At 40.7% G+C, this 17,661-nt stretch overlaps 1 protein-coding gene across 2 annotated transcripts in view; it reads left to right on the forward strand.

The window, feature by feature from the left end:
- The window catches only part of LOC106597798 (uncharacterized), a 119,783-nt gene that overhangs the window by 11,172 nt on the left and 90,950 nt on the right, over window positions 1–17,661 (forward strand). The window contains exons 4-10 of one of the 2 annotated variants that reach the window (XM_082958538.1): window positions 1,286–1,322; window positions 2,686–2,808; window positions 3,956–4,155; window positions 8,598–8,698; window positions 10,123–10,235; window positions 13,635–13,904; window positions 14,145–14,219. In XM_082958538.1, the coding sequence (XP_082814664.1) occupies window positions 1,286–1,322; window positions 2,686–2,808; window positions 3,956–4,155; window positions 8,598–8,698; window positions 10,123–10,235; window positions 13,635–13,904; window positions 14,145–14,219 (919 nt within the window). Of the gene's footprint in view, window positions 1–1,285; window positions 1,323–2,685; window positions 2,809–3,955; window positions 4,156–8,597; window positions 8,699–8,769; window positions 8,802–10,122; window positions 10,236–13,634; window positions 13,905–14,144; window positions 14,220–17,661 lie in introns of those variants that run through there. The other variant, XM_082958539.1, reaches the window with a different exon arrangement.

Below are 17,661 nucleotides of genomic sequence, written 5' to 3' on the forward strand. Positions count from 1 at the left end.
ACCCATGTATTACACATGTACATGTCAAACTAAACCCATGTATTTCACATGTACATGTCAAACTAAACCATGTATTACACATTTATACATTTACATGTCAAACTAAACCCATGTATTACACATGTACATGTCAAACTAAACCCATGTATTACACATTTATACATTTACATGTCAAACTAAACCATGTATTACACATGTACATGTCAAACTAAACCCATGTATTACACATTTATACATTTACAAGTCAAACTAAACCCATGTATTACACATGTACATGTCAAACTAAACCCATATATTACACATTTATACATTTACATGTCAAACTAAACCATGTATTACACATGTACATGTCAAACTAAACCATGTATTACACATGTACATGTCAAACTAAACCCATGTATTACACATGTACATGTCAAACTAAACCCATGTATTACACATGTACATGTCAAACTAAACCATGTATTACACATGTACATGTCAAACTAAACCCATGTATTACACATGTATACATTTACATGTCAAACTAAACCCATGTATTACACATGTACATGTCAAACTAAACCCATATATTACACATTTATACATTTACATGTCAAACTAAACCATGTATTACACATGTACATGTCAAACTAAACCCATGTATTACACATGTACATGTCAAACTAAACCATGTATTACACATGTACATGGCAAACTAAACCCATGTATTACACATGTACATGTCAAACTAAACCCATGTATTACACATGTACATGTCAAACTAAACCATGTATTACACATGTACATGTCAAACTAAACCATGTATTACACATTTATACATGTACATGTCAAACTAAACCATGTATTACACATGTACATGTCAAACTAAACCATGTATTACACATGTACATGTCAAACTAAACCCATGTATTACACATGTACATGTCAAACTAAACCATGTATTACACATGTACATGTCAAACTAAACCATGTATTACACATGTACATGTCAAACTAAACCATGTATTACACATGTACATGTCAAACTAAACCATGTATTACACATGTACATGTCAAACTAAACCATGTATTACACATTTATACATTTACATGTCAAACTTAACAATCACATCAGCTAAAGATTCTTTGAGGATTCTTTGGCGTAACTTTAGAACTCTAGAAGGTTCTCTGTGTCCTCATGATTCTTCTTCTATAGTCAGGCAGCTGAAATATGTAAAGAATTTTTCAGATGTTTTCTTTTGACTCTTTATGCTTCACCTCCCCTGCTGATGGAAACGTAAAGAAATGAGACCTGCCATACACAAGAACTGTGTACTCAGGTGAGTGCTAGCATTCAACCTCTCCCTCACCCTCCACCCCCCCCTCTTTCTGTCTGCCCCACACCTCTCTCTCTCCCTCCCTCCCTCTCTCTCTCTTTCTCCATCCCTCTCTCTCTCTCCCTCCACTCCCACCCTCTCTCTCTCTCTGTCTCTCTACCCCATCTCACTCTATCTCTCTTCCCTTCTCCATCTGTTTCCCTTCTCCACCCCCCCTCTCTCTTTCTGTCTGTCCCCCTCTCTCTTTCTGTGTGTCCCCCCACCTCTCTCTCTCTCTCTCTCTGTCTGCCCCCACCTCTCTCTCTCTCTTTCTCTTCTCCATCTGTCTGTCTCTCTCTCTCTGTCTCTCTCCCTCCACTCCCCCCCCCTCTCTCTCTCTCTCTCTCCCTCTCTCTTTCCTTCCCTCCACCCCTCTCTCTCTCTCTCTCTCTCTCTCTGTCAATCCACCACCTCTCTCTCTTTCCCTTCCTCTCTCTCTTTCCCTCCCTCCATCCCTCTGTCTCTCTCTCATAAAAACATGTCTAACAAGGTAAAAGGTCAGAGTGATTCAGTAGAATCTAGACAGGTTTGACATGTTTGATATTTATGTAAGTCTCAGTAGCTGTACATCGACACGTGTGTGTCGTTCTTTGAACGTGTAATTTCTCCATTGATACCCATTGTGTGGACAGAGGGTCAAACACCTCTTTCATGTTAGTCTCTGAGGAAACGATATGTCCCAAATAGGACCCTATTCCCTATTTAGTGCACTACTGGTCAAAAGTGGTGCACTAAAGAGGGAATTAGGATGCCATTTGGGATACATACATGTTTATAAAGTTCAACCAATAGTAATCCAGCATCAGATGAATCAGGTGTGTTAGTGCTGGGCTGGAACAAAAGCCTGCCCTGACACCCTGTGGTCCTCAGGGACGACCAACAATCTAACTGATGCAGATATAGTAGGATGTAGCAGGAAACTACCAACAATCTAACTGATGCAGATATAGTAGGATGTAGCAGGAAACTACCAACAATCTAACTGATGCAGATATAGTAGGATGTAGCAGGAAACTACCAACAATCTAACTGATGCAGATATAGTAGGATGTAGCAGGAAACTACCAACAATCTAACTGATGCAGATATAGTAGGATGTAGCAGGAAACTACCAACAATCTAACTGATGCAGATATAGTAGGATGTAGCAGGAAACTACCAACAATCTAACTGATGCAGATATAGTAGGATGTAGCAGGAAACTACCAACAATCTAACTGATGCAGATATAGTAGGATGTAGCAGGAAACTACCAACAATCTAACTGATGCAGATATAGTAGGCTGTAGCAGGAAGTCATGATGTATCTGTTATTGTCCATCCCCAGGCTGGTGATCCTACCTCTAACTTCCTCCAGTGTGTGGGTCTGCCAGCTACAGACACAGGGAGAGACCACCTGCAGAACCTGAAGGACACCATCGATGCTGCCCTGGATGTCTACTCCTTCATGGTAGCTTGATACATCCCCAGACCTGAATTCAAATACTATCTGAAACGTTTCAAATGTACCGAAAAAATATAGAAAACGCAACATGCAACATTGATTTTACTGCATTACAGTTCACATAAGGAAATAAGTCAATTGAAATAAATGCATTAGGCCCTAATCTATGGATTTCACATGACCTAGCAGGGGTGTAGCTATGGTTGGGCCTGGGAGGGCACAGGCCCACCCACTGGGGAGCTCGACCCAGCCAATCAGAAGGAGTTTTCTCTAAAACAACGTTGGAATGTGGGTTATGATAGAGAAGTTAACATGCTATTCTCTAGCAACAGTTCTGGTGGACATTCCTGCAGTCAGCATACCAATTGCACACTCCCTCAAAACTTGAACGCACCTTATTTGATGGAATGTTGGCACGGGTCGAGAACTTCAGAACTGATCTGAACATTCCGTCAGAGGAATGTTTTCGGGTGCCATTTCTCAGCGACAGACATAATGGAAGTGACAGATGGGAAGAAATGCAGAGTGATGTGAAGGCTACAGTGGGGGAAAAAAGTATTTGATCCCCTGCTGATTTTGTACGTTTGCCCACTGACAAAGAAATGATCAGTCTATCATTTTAATGGTAGGTTTATTTGAACAGTGAGAGACAGAATAACAACAAAAAAATCCAGAAAAACTCATGTGAAAAATGTTATAAAATGATTTGCATTTTTTTTAAATAATGGACGTTTTCAAAAAATAATAACTTAGAAATCCCGATGTGGCCCTCAAGCCAAAATGATTGCCCACCGCTGGTCTAACCCCCTCTCCAGAGATCCAGTCTATCCCAGACCCCAGTGTTAGGACTAGAGCTGGGTATCAGTGTAACCCCTCTCCCTCTCCTGTCTCCCCCTCTCCAGAGATCCAGTCTATCCCAGACCCCAGTGTTAGGACTAGAGCTGGGTATCAGTGTAACCCCTCTCCCTCTCCTGTCTCCCCCTCTCCAGAGATCCAGTCTATCCCAGACCCCAGTGTTAGGACTAGAGCTGGGTATCAGTGTAACCCTAACCCCTGTCTCCCCCTCTCCAGAGATCCAGTCTATCCCAGACCCCAGTGTTAGGACTAGAGCTGGGTATCAGTGTAACCCTAACCCCTGTCTCCCCCTCTCCAGAGATCCAGTCTATCCCAGACCCCAGTGTTAGGACTAGAGCTGGGTATCAGTGTGAACCCAGAGGCAGAAGCCTACCAAGATGAGGACCTGATAAAGGTGTGGATGGAGGTGAAGCTGAAACCACTCCTCTCCAGCATCTCCAGAGGGTTCCTAACCTGCCTCAGCAACAAGAACTTCAGCTGCAACACCTACCAGACCATGTACTGACATTACTATATATAATATAACCTACCAGACCATGTTATAATATCACCTACCAGACCATGTTATAACATTACTATATATAATATAACCTACCAGACCATGTACTGACATTACTATATATAATATAACCTACCAGACCATGTTATAATATCACCTACCAGACCATGTTATAACATTACTATATATAATATAACCTACCAGACCATGTACTGACATTACTATATATAATATAACCTACCAGACCATGTTATAATATCACCTACCAGACCATATTATAACATTACTATATATAATATAACCTACCAGACCATGTACTGACATTACTATATATAATATAACCTACCAGACCATGTTATAATATCACCTACCAGACCATGTTATAACATTACTATATATAATATAACCTACCAGACCATGTTATAATATCACCTACCAGACCATGTTATAACATTACTATATATAATATAACCTACCAGACCATGTTATAATATCACCTACCAGACCATGTTATAACATTACTATATATAATATAATATCACCTACCAGACCATGTTATAACATTACTATATATAATATAATATCACCTACCAGACCATGTTATAACATTACTATATATAATATAATATCACCTACCAGACCATGTTATAATATCACCTACCAGACCATGTTATAACATTACCATATATAATATAATATCACCTACCAGACCATGTTATAACATTACTATATATAATATAATATCATCTACCAGACCATGTTATAACATTACTATATATAATATAATATCACCTACCAGACCATGTTATAACATTACTATATATAATATAATATCACCTACCAGACCATGTACTGACATTACTATATATAATATAATATCACCTACCAGACCATGTTATAACATTACTATATATAATATAATATCACCTACCAGACCATGTTATAACATTACTATATATAATATAATATCACCTACCAGACCATGTACTGACATTACTATATATAATATAATATCACCTACCAGACCATGTTATAATATCACCTACCAGACCATGTTAAAACATTACTATATATAATATAATATCACCTACCAGACCATGTTATAACATTACTATATATAATATAATATCACCTACCAGACCATGTTATAACATTACTATATATAATATAATATCACCTACCAGACCATGTACTGACATTACTATATATAATATAATATCACCTACCAGACCATGTTATAACATTACTATATATAATATAATATCACCTACCAGACCATGTTATAACATTACTATATATAATATAACCTACCAGACCATGTTATAACATTACTATATATAATATAACCTACCAGACCATGTACTGACATTACTATATATAATATAACCTACCAGACCATGTTATAATATCACCTACCAGACCATATTATAACATTACTATATATAATATAACCTACCAGACCATGTACTGACATTACTATATATAATATAACCTACCAGACCATGTTATAATATCACCTACCAGACCATGTTATAACATTACTATATATAATATAACCTACCAGACCATGTTATAATATCACCTACCAGACCATGTTATAACATTACTATATATAATATAACCTACCAGACCATGTTATAATATCACCTACCAGACCATGTTATAACATTACTATATATAATATAACCTACCAGACCATGTTATAATATCACCTACCAGACCATGTTATAACATTACCATATATAATATAATATCACCTACCAGACCATGTTATAACATTACTATATATAATATAATATCATCTACCAGACCATGTTATAACATTACTATATATAATATAATATCACCTACCAGACCATGTTATAACATTACTATATATAATATAATATCACCTACCAGACCATGTACTGACATTACTATATATAATATAATATCACCTACCAGACCATGTTATAACATTACTATATATAATATAATATCACCTACCAGACCATGTTATAACATTACTATATATAATATAATATCACCTACCAGACCATGTACTGACATTACTATATATAATATAATATCACCTACCAGACCATGTTATAATATCACCTACCAGACCATGTTAAAACATTACTATATATAATATAATATCACCTACCAGACCATGTTATAACATTACTATATATAATATAATATCACCTACCAGACCATGTTATAACATTACTATATATAATATAATATCACCTACCAGACCATGTTATAACATTACTATATATAATATAATATCACCTACCAGACCATGTTATAACATTAATATATATAATATAATATCACCTACCATACCATGTTATAACATTACTATATATAATATAATATCACCTACCAGACCATGTTATAACATTACTATATATAATATAATATCACCTACCAGACCATGTACTGACATTACTATATATAATATAATATCACCTACCAGACCATGTTATAACATTACTATATATGTTATAATATCACCTACCAGACCATGTTATAACATTACTATATATAATATCACCTACCAGACCATGTACTGACATTACTATATATAATATAACCTACCAGACCATGTTATAATATCACCTACCAGACCATGTTATAACATTACTATATATAATATCACCTACCAGACCATGTACTGACATTACTATATATAATATAATATCACCTACCAGACCATGTTATGACATTACTATATATAATATAATATCACCTACCAGACCATGTTATAACATTACTATATATAATATAACCTACCAGACCGTGTACTGACATTACTATATATAATATAATATCACCTACCAGACCATGTTATAATATCACCTACCAGACCATGCTATAACATTACTATATATAATATAATATCATCTACCAGACCATGTTATAACATTACTGTATATAATATAATATCACCTACCAGACCATGTTATAACATTACTATATATAATATAATATCACCTACCAGACCATGTTATAACATTACTATATATAATATAATATCACCTACCAGACCATGTTATAACATTACTATATATAATATCACCTACCAGACCATGTTATAACATTACTATATATAATATAATATCACCTACCAGACCATGTTATAACATTACTATATATAATATAATATCACCTACCAGACCATGTTATAACATTAATATATATAATATAATATCACCTACCAGACCATGTTATAACATTACTATATATAATATAATATCACCTACCAGACCATGTTATAACATTACTATATATAATATAATATCACCTACTAGACCATGTTATAACATTACTATATATAATATAATATCACCTACCAGACCATGTTATAACATTACTATATATAATATAATATCACCTACCAGACCATGTTATAACATTACTATATATAATATCACCTACCAGACCATGTTATAACATTACTATATATAATATAATATCACCTACCAGACCATGTTATAACATTAATATATATAATATAATATCACCTACCAGACCATGTTATAACATTACTATATATAATATAATATCACCTACCAGACCATGTTATAACATTACTATATATAATATAATATCATCTACCAGACCATGTTATAACATTACTATATATAATATAATATCACCTATCAGACCATGTTATAACATTACTATATATAATATAATATCACCTACCAGACCATGTTATAACATTACTATATATAATATAATATCACCTACCAGACCATGTTATAACATTACTATATATAATATAATATCACCTACCAGACCATGTTATAACATTACTATATATAATATAATATCACCTACCAGACCATGTATTACAGTAGTGAGGAAACCCTGCATGTTGTAGTAGACAACTCAGCCTTTCTCTTCCTTTATCTGATGTCTTCCTAAACTAAAACTATATAATCCTAATCCTTATAAAATCATTCAATATGTACTATAGACTAGTTATAAAGGACTGGACACACGCAGAGGGAATCCCCTCTCTACACAGTCTACTGAGACACCTGCTGCTGACTGCATGTCATGATAATCTCAACATTCTCTATTTCTCTCTCTCTGGCTCCCTCCCTCCTTCCTTCCTTCCTTCCTTCCTTCCTTCCTTCCTTCCTTCCTTCCTTCCTTCCTTCCTTCCTTCCTTCCTTCCTTCCTTCCTTCCTTCCTTCCTTCCTTCCTTCCTTCCTTCCTTCCTTCCTTCCTTCCTTCCTTCCTTCCTTCCTCTCTCTCTCTCTCTCTCTCTCTCTCTCTCTCTCCTTCCTCTCTCTCCCTCTCTCTATCTCTGACTCTCTCAACCTCTCCCTCTATCCATCCTCCTTCCTCTCTCCTTCCTCTCTCTCTCTCTCTCTCTCTCTCTCTCTCTCTCTCTCTCTCTCCCTCCATTCTTCTCCATCCCCTATTCTCTCTCTGTCTCCAGGGTGGAGGAGTTGAGTGATCATTTCTCAGAGATGGATCCGGTCAGACAGAGGTGGATCTATATGTTCTTCATGTACCCTTTCCTGTCTGGGGAGAGAGCAGGTACAACTTAACACCTTTATAACATGACATAACTACCAGTGACAGCTCATAACATGTTCATAACAGTTCTTCATGTACCCTTTCCTGTCTGGGGAGAGAGCAGGTACACCTTAACATCTTTATAACATGACATCAATACCAGTGACAACTCATAACATGTTCATAACAGTTCTTCATGTACCCCTTCCTGTCCGGGGAGAGAGCAGGTACAGCTTAACATCTTTATAACGTGACATAACTACCAGTGACAGCTCATAACATGTTCATAACAGTTCTTTATGTACCCCTCCCTGTCCGGGGAACGAACAGGTAAAATGTAACACCTTTATAACACATGACAGCTCATTACATGTTCATAACAGTTCTTTATGTACCCCTCCCTGTCCGGGGAACGAACAGGTAAAATGTAACACCTTTATAACACATGACAGCTCATAACATGTTCATAACAGTTCTTTAGGTAGCTCTTCCTCTCTGAGCAGCCGGTATAAGGCTCAAACATAACCCAGGGGTGGACAGCATTACTCCTGGAGAGCTACTGGGTGTGCAGGCTTTTGCTCCAGTCCAACACAAACACACCGGCGCGTGGGGGTCCAGCCCCCCCCCTGATTAGGGGAGGTCCAGACCAACACAAACACACCTGGCCCAGCTGATTAGGGGAGGTCCAGTCCAACACAAACACACCTGGTCCAGCTGATTAGGGGAGGTCCAGTCCAACACAAACACACCTGGTCCAGCTGATTAGGAGATGTCCAGTCCAACACAAACACACCTGGTCCAGCTGATTAGGGGAGGTCCAGTCCAACACAAACACACCTGGTCCAGCTGATTAGGAGATGTCCAGTCCAACACAAACACACCTGGTCCAGCTGATTAGGAGATGTCCAGTCCAACACAAACACACCTGGTCCAGCTGATTAGGAGATGTCCAGTCCAACACAAACACACCTGGTCCAGCTGATTAGGAGATGTCCAGTCCAACACAAACACACCTGGTCCAGCTGATTAGGAGATGTCCAGTCCAACACAAACACACCTGGTCCAGCTGATTAGGAGAGGTCCAGACCAACACAAACACACCTGGTCCAGCTGATTAGGGGAGGTCCAGACCAACCTGGTCCAGCTGATTAGGAGAGGTCCAACACAAACACACCTGGTCCAGCTGATTAGGGGAGGTCCAGACCAACACAAACACACTTGGTCCAGCTGATTAGGGGAGGTCCAGACCAACCTGGTCCAGCTGATTAGGAGAGGTCCAGTCCAACACAAACACACCTGGTTCAGCTGATCAAGGTCCAGCTGATTAGGAGAACCAGGTGTCCTAGACCAAAGGAAGGGATGGAAATGCCATCGACCAACCCAGAAACCCTTATGACATGACATAACAATGCCTCCAACAGCTCATAACTCTTCTCTGTGTGCAGGCTGTGTGAGACCAGGGGAGAACAGTGAGGACTGGCTGATCAGAAACTTTGGCTCGTTTAAAGCCGTCGCTCGTATGAGGGACTTCACAGCCCTCAACATGGTCTTTAGTGGGGTGAGTTACACCACTGAGAAACCGTTGACTCGGCACGAACTCTCACTATCTTTCTTCTCCTCTATCTCCCTTTCCTCATGCTATCTCTCCCCCTCCCTCATCATCATACTAAGAAACCTATGTCTTACAAAGTCTCTCTCTCTCTCTCTCTCTCTCTCTCTCTATCCTCTCTCTCTCGCTCTCTTTATCCTCTCTCTCTCTCTATCTTCCTCTCTATCCTCCTGTCGTGTCTTTGGGGCACCATTAAACTGAAGACATGTTTATCAAAATAACTCCCTGTAATTATTATCACGCCATTAAACTGATTAATCGTTTAACTATAATTAACTAGGAGATCGGGGCACCAAGGAAAATATTCAGATTACAAAGTTATCATTTTCCTAATATAACTTTCCTATATTATAACATTATATATTATATTATATTATATTATAGTATAGGCCGATTATCTTCTGGTTTAAATGGTGTATTTTACCTCGCGTCCAGTCTCATTCCAAACGTCGTAAATTGTTGTATCTGCACGAATCCAGCCTTTACAAAAGTCATCCATACATCAATTGTCTTAAAATCATTTATTTACTAAACTAAGTAATTCACAGAAAGCATACAAACAGTAATTATCGTCACAAAGAAATGGTAGAGGAATGTGCCCTAGTGGGCTAAACAGGCATGGCGGCCTGTTAAACAAAGGGTCATAAAGGGCAGCTGAGAAGACACTACAGAGTTGATAAATATTAACAATTGATATGCTAATCCTTTGCGCATGAATGCTCACTCATTCGGGAACAATTGCAATCAATATATATTTACGCTCAGTGTGTCATCGGGATTCTTGTTGGAGAGTTTTTGTCCTGTTGGAGAGTTTTTGTCCTGTTCTCTCTCTCTCTCGGTTAGAATGGGTCTTTCAAAGCGACATTCATTAATGTCGTTATAGAATGTATGTTTCGTCGGTCTTCGTGTTCAATGATATAATTTCTAGCTGCAGACTATTAATTAATATCAAAGACTTGTTATTATTCTGTCGGTCTCGATAGTCTAAAAGTTTAACCATGTGGTATAGTTAACTTTCAGTAGAGGAATTGGATGGTCAAACCTTGGCTCTCTCTCCTGAGGTAAGCTGGTCTGAAGAAAGTAAATCAGGGTGGGGTTTTATACGTGAACATAGAACAGGCTTGTCACATGACGCCTGGTCCTGTCCGTGTCCCTGGGGGGCGTGCCGATGACTGATTTAAGCTTTGAACAGAAATACATTCTATCACATTAACATCAGTACATAGCATCTCAACGTATTACAAATAGCTTTATCCTTATTAATACATTTTATACAACCATTTAGATGCAAGTCCCATAGCTGAGGCTATTATATAAACAGTTTTATGGTAATATGGCTATATTGTCTCTTCTGAGTATCACAAAATTGTACCAGGCGGACCAGTTCGTAGCTGGATTCTTCACCAATCTTTTATACCTTCTCCAGAACATAAATGTCGTGGTGCAAGGGGGAGGGGGTCAACTGTGCTCCCTGTTCCCAGAGAGAGGGCAACGTCATGACACTCCACTCTCTCTCTCTCTCTCTCTCTCTCTCTCTCTCTCTCTCTCTCTCTCTCTCTCTCTCTGTCTCCATTCTCCCCTACCCTCCCATCTCTTCTCTCTCTTAAAAAAAAGTGTTAACATGGTTCAATCAAGTAACACTGTTAGCAATCATAGCAATGAAGTAAAACCAAAAAAGTGAATCCAAAAAGACAGCGAACCAAGACCACTGAAACATACTGGTGGTCTCTCTCTCTCTCTCTCTCTCTCTCTCTCTCTCTCTCACTGAAACATACTGGTGGTCTCTCTCTGTCTCTCACTGAAACATACTGGTGGTCTCTCTCTGTCTCTCACTGAAACATACTGGTGGTCTCTCTCTCTCTCTCTCTCTCTCTCTCTCTCACTGAAACATACTGATGGTCTCTCTCTCTCTCTCTCTCTCTGTCTCTCTCTCACTGAAACATACTGGTGGTCTCTCTCTCGCTCACTGAAACATACTGGTGGTCTCTCTCTGTCTCTCACTGAAACATACTGGTGGTCTCTCTCTCTCTGTCTCTTTCTCTCTGAAACATACTGGTGGTCTCTCTCTGTCCCACTGAAACATACTGGTGGTCTCTCTCTCTGTCTCTCTCTCACTGAAACATACTGATGGTCTCTCTCTGTCACTGAGACATACTGGTGGTCTCTCTCTGTCTCTCTCTCTGTCTCTCTCACTGAAACATTCTGGTGGTCTCTCTCTGTCTCTCACTGAAACATACTGGTGGTGTCTCTCTGTCTCTCTCTGTCTCTCTCTCTCTCACTGAAACATACTGGTGGTCTCTCTCTGTCTTTCTCTCTCTCTCTCTCTCTCTCTCTCTCTCTCTCTCTCTCTTTCTCTCACTGAAACATACTGGTGGTCTCTGTCTCTCTCTTTCTCTGTCTCTCTCTCTCACTGAAACATACTGGTGGTCTCTGTCTCTCTCTTTCTCTGTCTCTCTCTCTCACTGAAACATACTGGTGGTTTCTCTCTCTGTCTCTCTCTCACTGAAACATACTGATGGTCTCTCTCTGTCTCTCACTGAAACATACTGGTGGTCTCACTCTGTCTCTCTCTCTCTCTCTCACTGAAACATACTGGTGGTCTCTCTCTGTCTCTCTCTCTCTGTCTCTCACTGAAACATACTGGTGGTCTCTCTCTCTCTCTCTAACTGAAACATACTGGTGGTCTCTCTCTGTCTCTAACTGAAACCTACTGGTGGTCTCTCACCTCTCTCTCTCTCTCTCTCTCTCTCTCTCTCTCTCTCTCTCTCTCTCTCACTGAAACATACTGATGGTCTCTCTCTGTCTGTGTCTGTGTCTCTCTCTCTCTCTCTCTCTCTCTCTCTCTCTCTTACTGAAACATACTGGTGGTCTCTCTCTCTCTCTCTCTCTCTCTCTCTCTCACTGAAACATACTGGTGGTCTCTCTCTCTCTCACTGAAACATACTGGTGGTCTCTCTCTCTCTCTCTCTCTCTCTCTCTCTCTCTCTCTCTCTCTCTCTCTCTCACTGAAACATACTGGTTTTCTCTCTCTCTCACCGAAACATACTGATGGTCTCTCTCTCTCTGTCTCTCTCTAACTGAAACATACTGGTGGTCTCTCTCTCTCGCTCTAACTGAAACATACTGGTGGTCTCTCTCTCTCGCTCTAACTGAAACATACTGGTGGTCTCTCTCTCTCTCTCTCTCGCTCTAACTGAAACATACTGGTGGTCTCTCTCTCTCGCTCTAACTGAAACATACTGATGGTCTCTCTCTCTCTCTGTCTCTCTCTAACTGAAACATACTGGTGGTTTCTCTCTCTCTTTCTCTAACTGAAACATACTGGTGGTCTATCTCTGTCTCTTTTAGCTGGAGGTGCTACACCTGTTAACTCTGGAGCAGAAGGCAGAGTTGTTGTTGCATCCGGAGGTGGAGGGACTGGAGAATGGAACCCTGAGTCTGGTGTTCCACACCCTGATGACAGAGGTCCATCCCCCCATGGAGAACTCCACCTGGACCACACCAGGGTACCCCAACCCCATCTACCCCCCATCCTACACCCCCGCGTACCCACCCAGACCCACGTCGGATGAACAATACCCACCCCGACCCCCCTCACCCCAGGAGAGCCTTCGAGAGGTAGGCCTTATGTCCCAAATGGCACCTTATTCCCTACATAGGCCTATAGGGCTCTGGTCAACAGTAGTGTTCTACATAGGGAATAGGATGCCATTCTGGTCTACAGTAGTGCACTATATAGGGAATAGGGTGCCATTTGAGATGCAAAGTAGAGTAGAGCATTAATAAACCATAATCAAACAGAAGTGATATGTCAGTAGGTAGAGGAAATTATAATTGTCTGATTCTGTCCAATCCCAGGTGGTGAACGGGTTCATGGGGGTCTTCAGGCCTTTCGGAAGCTTCGTCAGGGAGTTTGTGTCGCTCACGCACAAAGTAACCACACATACACACACACACATATACACACACACACATTTTCTATCTAGGATAGAACAGGAACTACTTCAAGTCTACCTTCTATTGAGGTCCTGTCTTTACCATTCCTCACTACCTTCTATTGAGGTCCTGTCTTTACCATTCCTCACTACCTTCTATTGAGGCCCTGTCTTTACCACTCCTCACTGCCTTCTATTGAGGCCCTGTCTTTACCATTCCTCACTGCCTTCTATTGAGTCCTGTCTTTACCATTCCTCACTACCTTCTATTGAGGCCCTGTCTTTACCATTCCTCACTACCTTCTATTGAGGCCCTGTCTTTACCATTCCTCACTGCCTTCTATTGAGTCCTGTCTTTACCATTCCTCACTACCTTCTATTGAGGTCCTGTCTTTACCATTCCTCACTACCTTCTATTGAGGCCCTGTCTTTACCATTCCTCGCTGCCTTCTATTGGGGCCCTGTCTTTACCATTCCTCACTGTCTCCTATTGAGTCCTGTCTTTACCATTCCTTACTACCTTCTATTGAGGCCCTGTCTTTACCATTCCTCACTACCTTCTATTGAGGCCCTGTCTTTACCATTCCTCACTACCTTCTATTGAGGCCCTGTCTTTACCATTTGAGGCCCTGTCTTTACCATTCCTCACTACCTTCTATTGAGGCCCTGTCTTTACCATTCCCCACTGCCTTCTATTGAGGCCCTGTCTTTACCATTCCTCACTGCCTTCTATTGAGGCCCTGTCTTTACCATTCCTCACTGCCTTCTACTGAGGCCCTGTCTTTACCATTCCTCACTGCCTTCTATTGAGGCCCTGTCTTTACCATTCCTCACTGCCTTCTATTGAGGCCCTGTCTTTACCATTCCTCACTGCCTTCTATTGAGTCCTGTCTTTACCATTCCTCACTACCTTCTATTGAGGTCCTGTCTTTACCATTCCTCACTACCTTCTATTGAGGCCCTGTCTTTACCATTCCTCACTGCCTTCTATTGAGGCCCTGTCTTTACCATTCCTCACTGTCTCCTATTGAGTCCTGTCTTTACCATTCCTCACTACCTTCTATTGAGGCCCTGTCTTTACCATTCCTCACTACCTTCTATTGAGGCCCTGTCTTTACCATTCCTCACTACCTTCTATTGAGGCCCTGTCTTTACCATTTGAGGCCCTGTCTTTACCATTCCTCACTACCTTCTATTGAGGCCCTGTCTTTACCATTCCTCACTGCCTTCTATTGAGGCCCTGTCTTTACCATTCCTCACTGCCTTCTATTGAGGCCCTGTCTTTACCATTCCTCACTGCCTTCTATTGAGGCCCTGTCTTTACCATTCCTCACTGCCTTCTATTGAGGCCCTGTCTTTACCATTCCTCACTACCTTCTATTGAGGCCCTGTCTTTACCATTCCTCACAACCATCTATTGAGGCCCTGTCTTTACCATTCCTCACTACCTTCTATTTAATTTAATTTAATTTTTATTTCACCTTTATTTAACCAGGTAGGCTAGTTGAGAACAAGTTCTCATTTGCAACTGCGACCTGGCCAAGATAAAGCGTAGCAATTCGACACATACAACAACACAGAGTTACACATGGAATAAACAAAACATACAGTCAATAATACAGTAGAACGAAAGAAAACAAAAAGTCTACATACAGTGAGTGCAAATGAGGTAAGTTAAGGCAATAAATAGGCCATGGTGGCGAAGTAATTACAATATAGCAATTAAACACTGGAATGGTAGATGTGCAGAAGATGAATGTGCAAGTAGAGATACTGGGGTGCAAAGGAGCAAGATAAATAAATAAATACAGTATGGGGATGAGGTAGGTAGATAGATGGGCTGTTTACAGATGGGCTATGTACAGATGCAGTGATCTGTGAGCTGCTCTGACAGCTGGCGCTTAAAGCTAGTAAGGGAGATATGAGTCTCCAGCTTCAGAGATTTTTGCAGTTCGTTTCAGTCATTGGCAGCAGAGAACTGGAAGGAAAGATGACCAAAGGAGGAATTGGCTTTGGGGGTGACCAGTGAGATATACCTGCTCGAGCGCGTGCTACTAGTGGGTGCTGCTATTGTGACCAGAGAGCTGAGATAAGGCGGGGCTTTACCTAGCAGAGACTTGTAGATAACCTGTAGCCAGTGGGTTTGCCGACGAGTATGAAGCGAGGGTCAACCAACGAGAGCGTACAGGTCGCAATGGTGGGTAGTGTATGGGGCTTTGGTGACAAAACGGATGGCACTGTGATAGACTGCATCCAGTTTGTTGAGTAGAGTGTTGGAGGCTATTTTATAGATGACATTACCGAAGTCGAGAATCGGTAGGATGGTCAGTTTTACGAGGGTGTGTTTGGCAGCATGAGTGAAGGATGCTTTGTTGGGATATAGGAAGCCGATTCTAGATTTCATTTTGGATTGGAGATGCTTAATGTGAGTTTGGAAGGAGAGTTTACAGTCTAACCAGACACCCAGGTATTTGTAGTTGTCCACGTATTCTAAGTCAGAGCCGTCCAGAGTAGTGATGCTGGACGGGCAAGCAGGTGCGGGCAGTGATCGGTTGAAGAGCATGCATTTAGTTTTACCTGCATTTAAGAGCAGTTGGAGGCCACGGAAGGAGAGTTGTATGGCATTGAAGCTCGTATGGAGGTTAGTTAACACAGTGTCCAAAGAGGGGCCAGAAGTATACAGAATGGTGTCATCTGTGTAGAGGTGGATCAGAGAATCACCAGCAGCAAGAGCAACATCATTGATGTATACAGAGAAGAGAGTCGGCCCGAGAATTGAACCCTGTGGCACACCCATAGAGACTGACAGAGGTCCGGACAACAGGCCCTCCGATTTGACACACTGAACTCTATCAGAGAAGTAGTTGGTAAACCAGGCGAGGCAATCATTTGAGAAACCAAGGCTGTCAAGTCTGCCAATAAGAATGTGGTGATTGAGTTGAAAGCCTTGGCCAGGTCGATGAATACAGACAGCTGCACAGTAATGTCTCTTATCGATGGCGGTTATGATGTCGTTTAGGACCTTGAGCGTGGCTGAGGTGCACCCATGACCAGCTCTGAAACCAGATTGCATAGCGGCGAAGGTACGGTGGGATTCGAAATGGTCGGTAATCTGTTTGTTAACTTGGCTTTCGAAGACCTTAGACAGACAGGGTAGGATAGATATAGGTCAGTAGCAGTTTGGGTCTAGAGTGTCACCCCCTTTGAAGAGGGGGATGACCGCGGCAGCTTTCCAATCTTTGGGAATCTCAGACGATACGAAAGAGAGGTTGAACAGGCTAGTAATAGGAGTTGCAACAATTTCGGCAAATCATTTTAGAAAGAGAGGGTCCAGATTGTCTAGCCTGATTTGTATGGGTCCAGATTTTGCAGCTCTTTCAGAACATCAGCTATCTGGATTTGGGTGAAGGAGAAATGGTTTGGGCTTTGGCGGGTTGCTG

Source organism: Salmo salar, chromosome 12 (genome assembly GCF_965601325.2).
Source record: "Salmo salar chromosome 12, fSalSal1, whole genome shotgun sequence".
Taxonomy (NCBI): domain Eukaryota; kingdom Metazoa; phylum Chordata; class Actinopteri; order Salmoniformes; family Salmonidae; genus Salmo; species Salmo salar.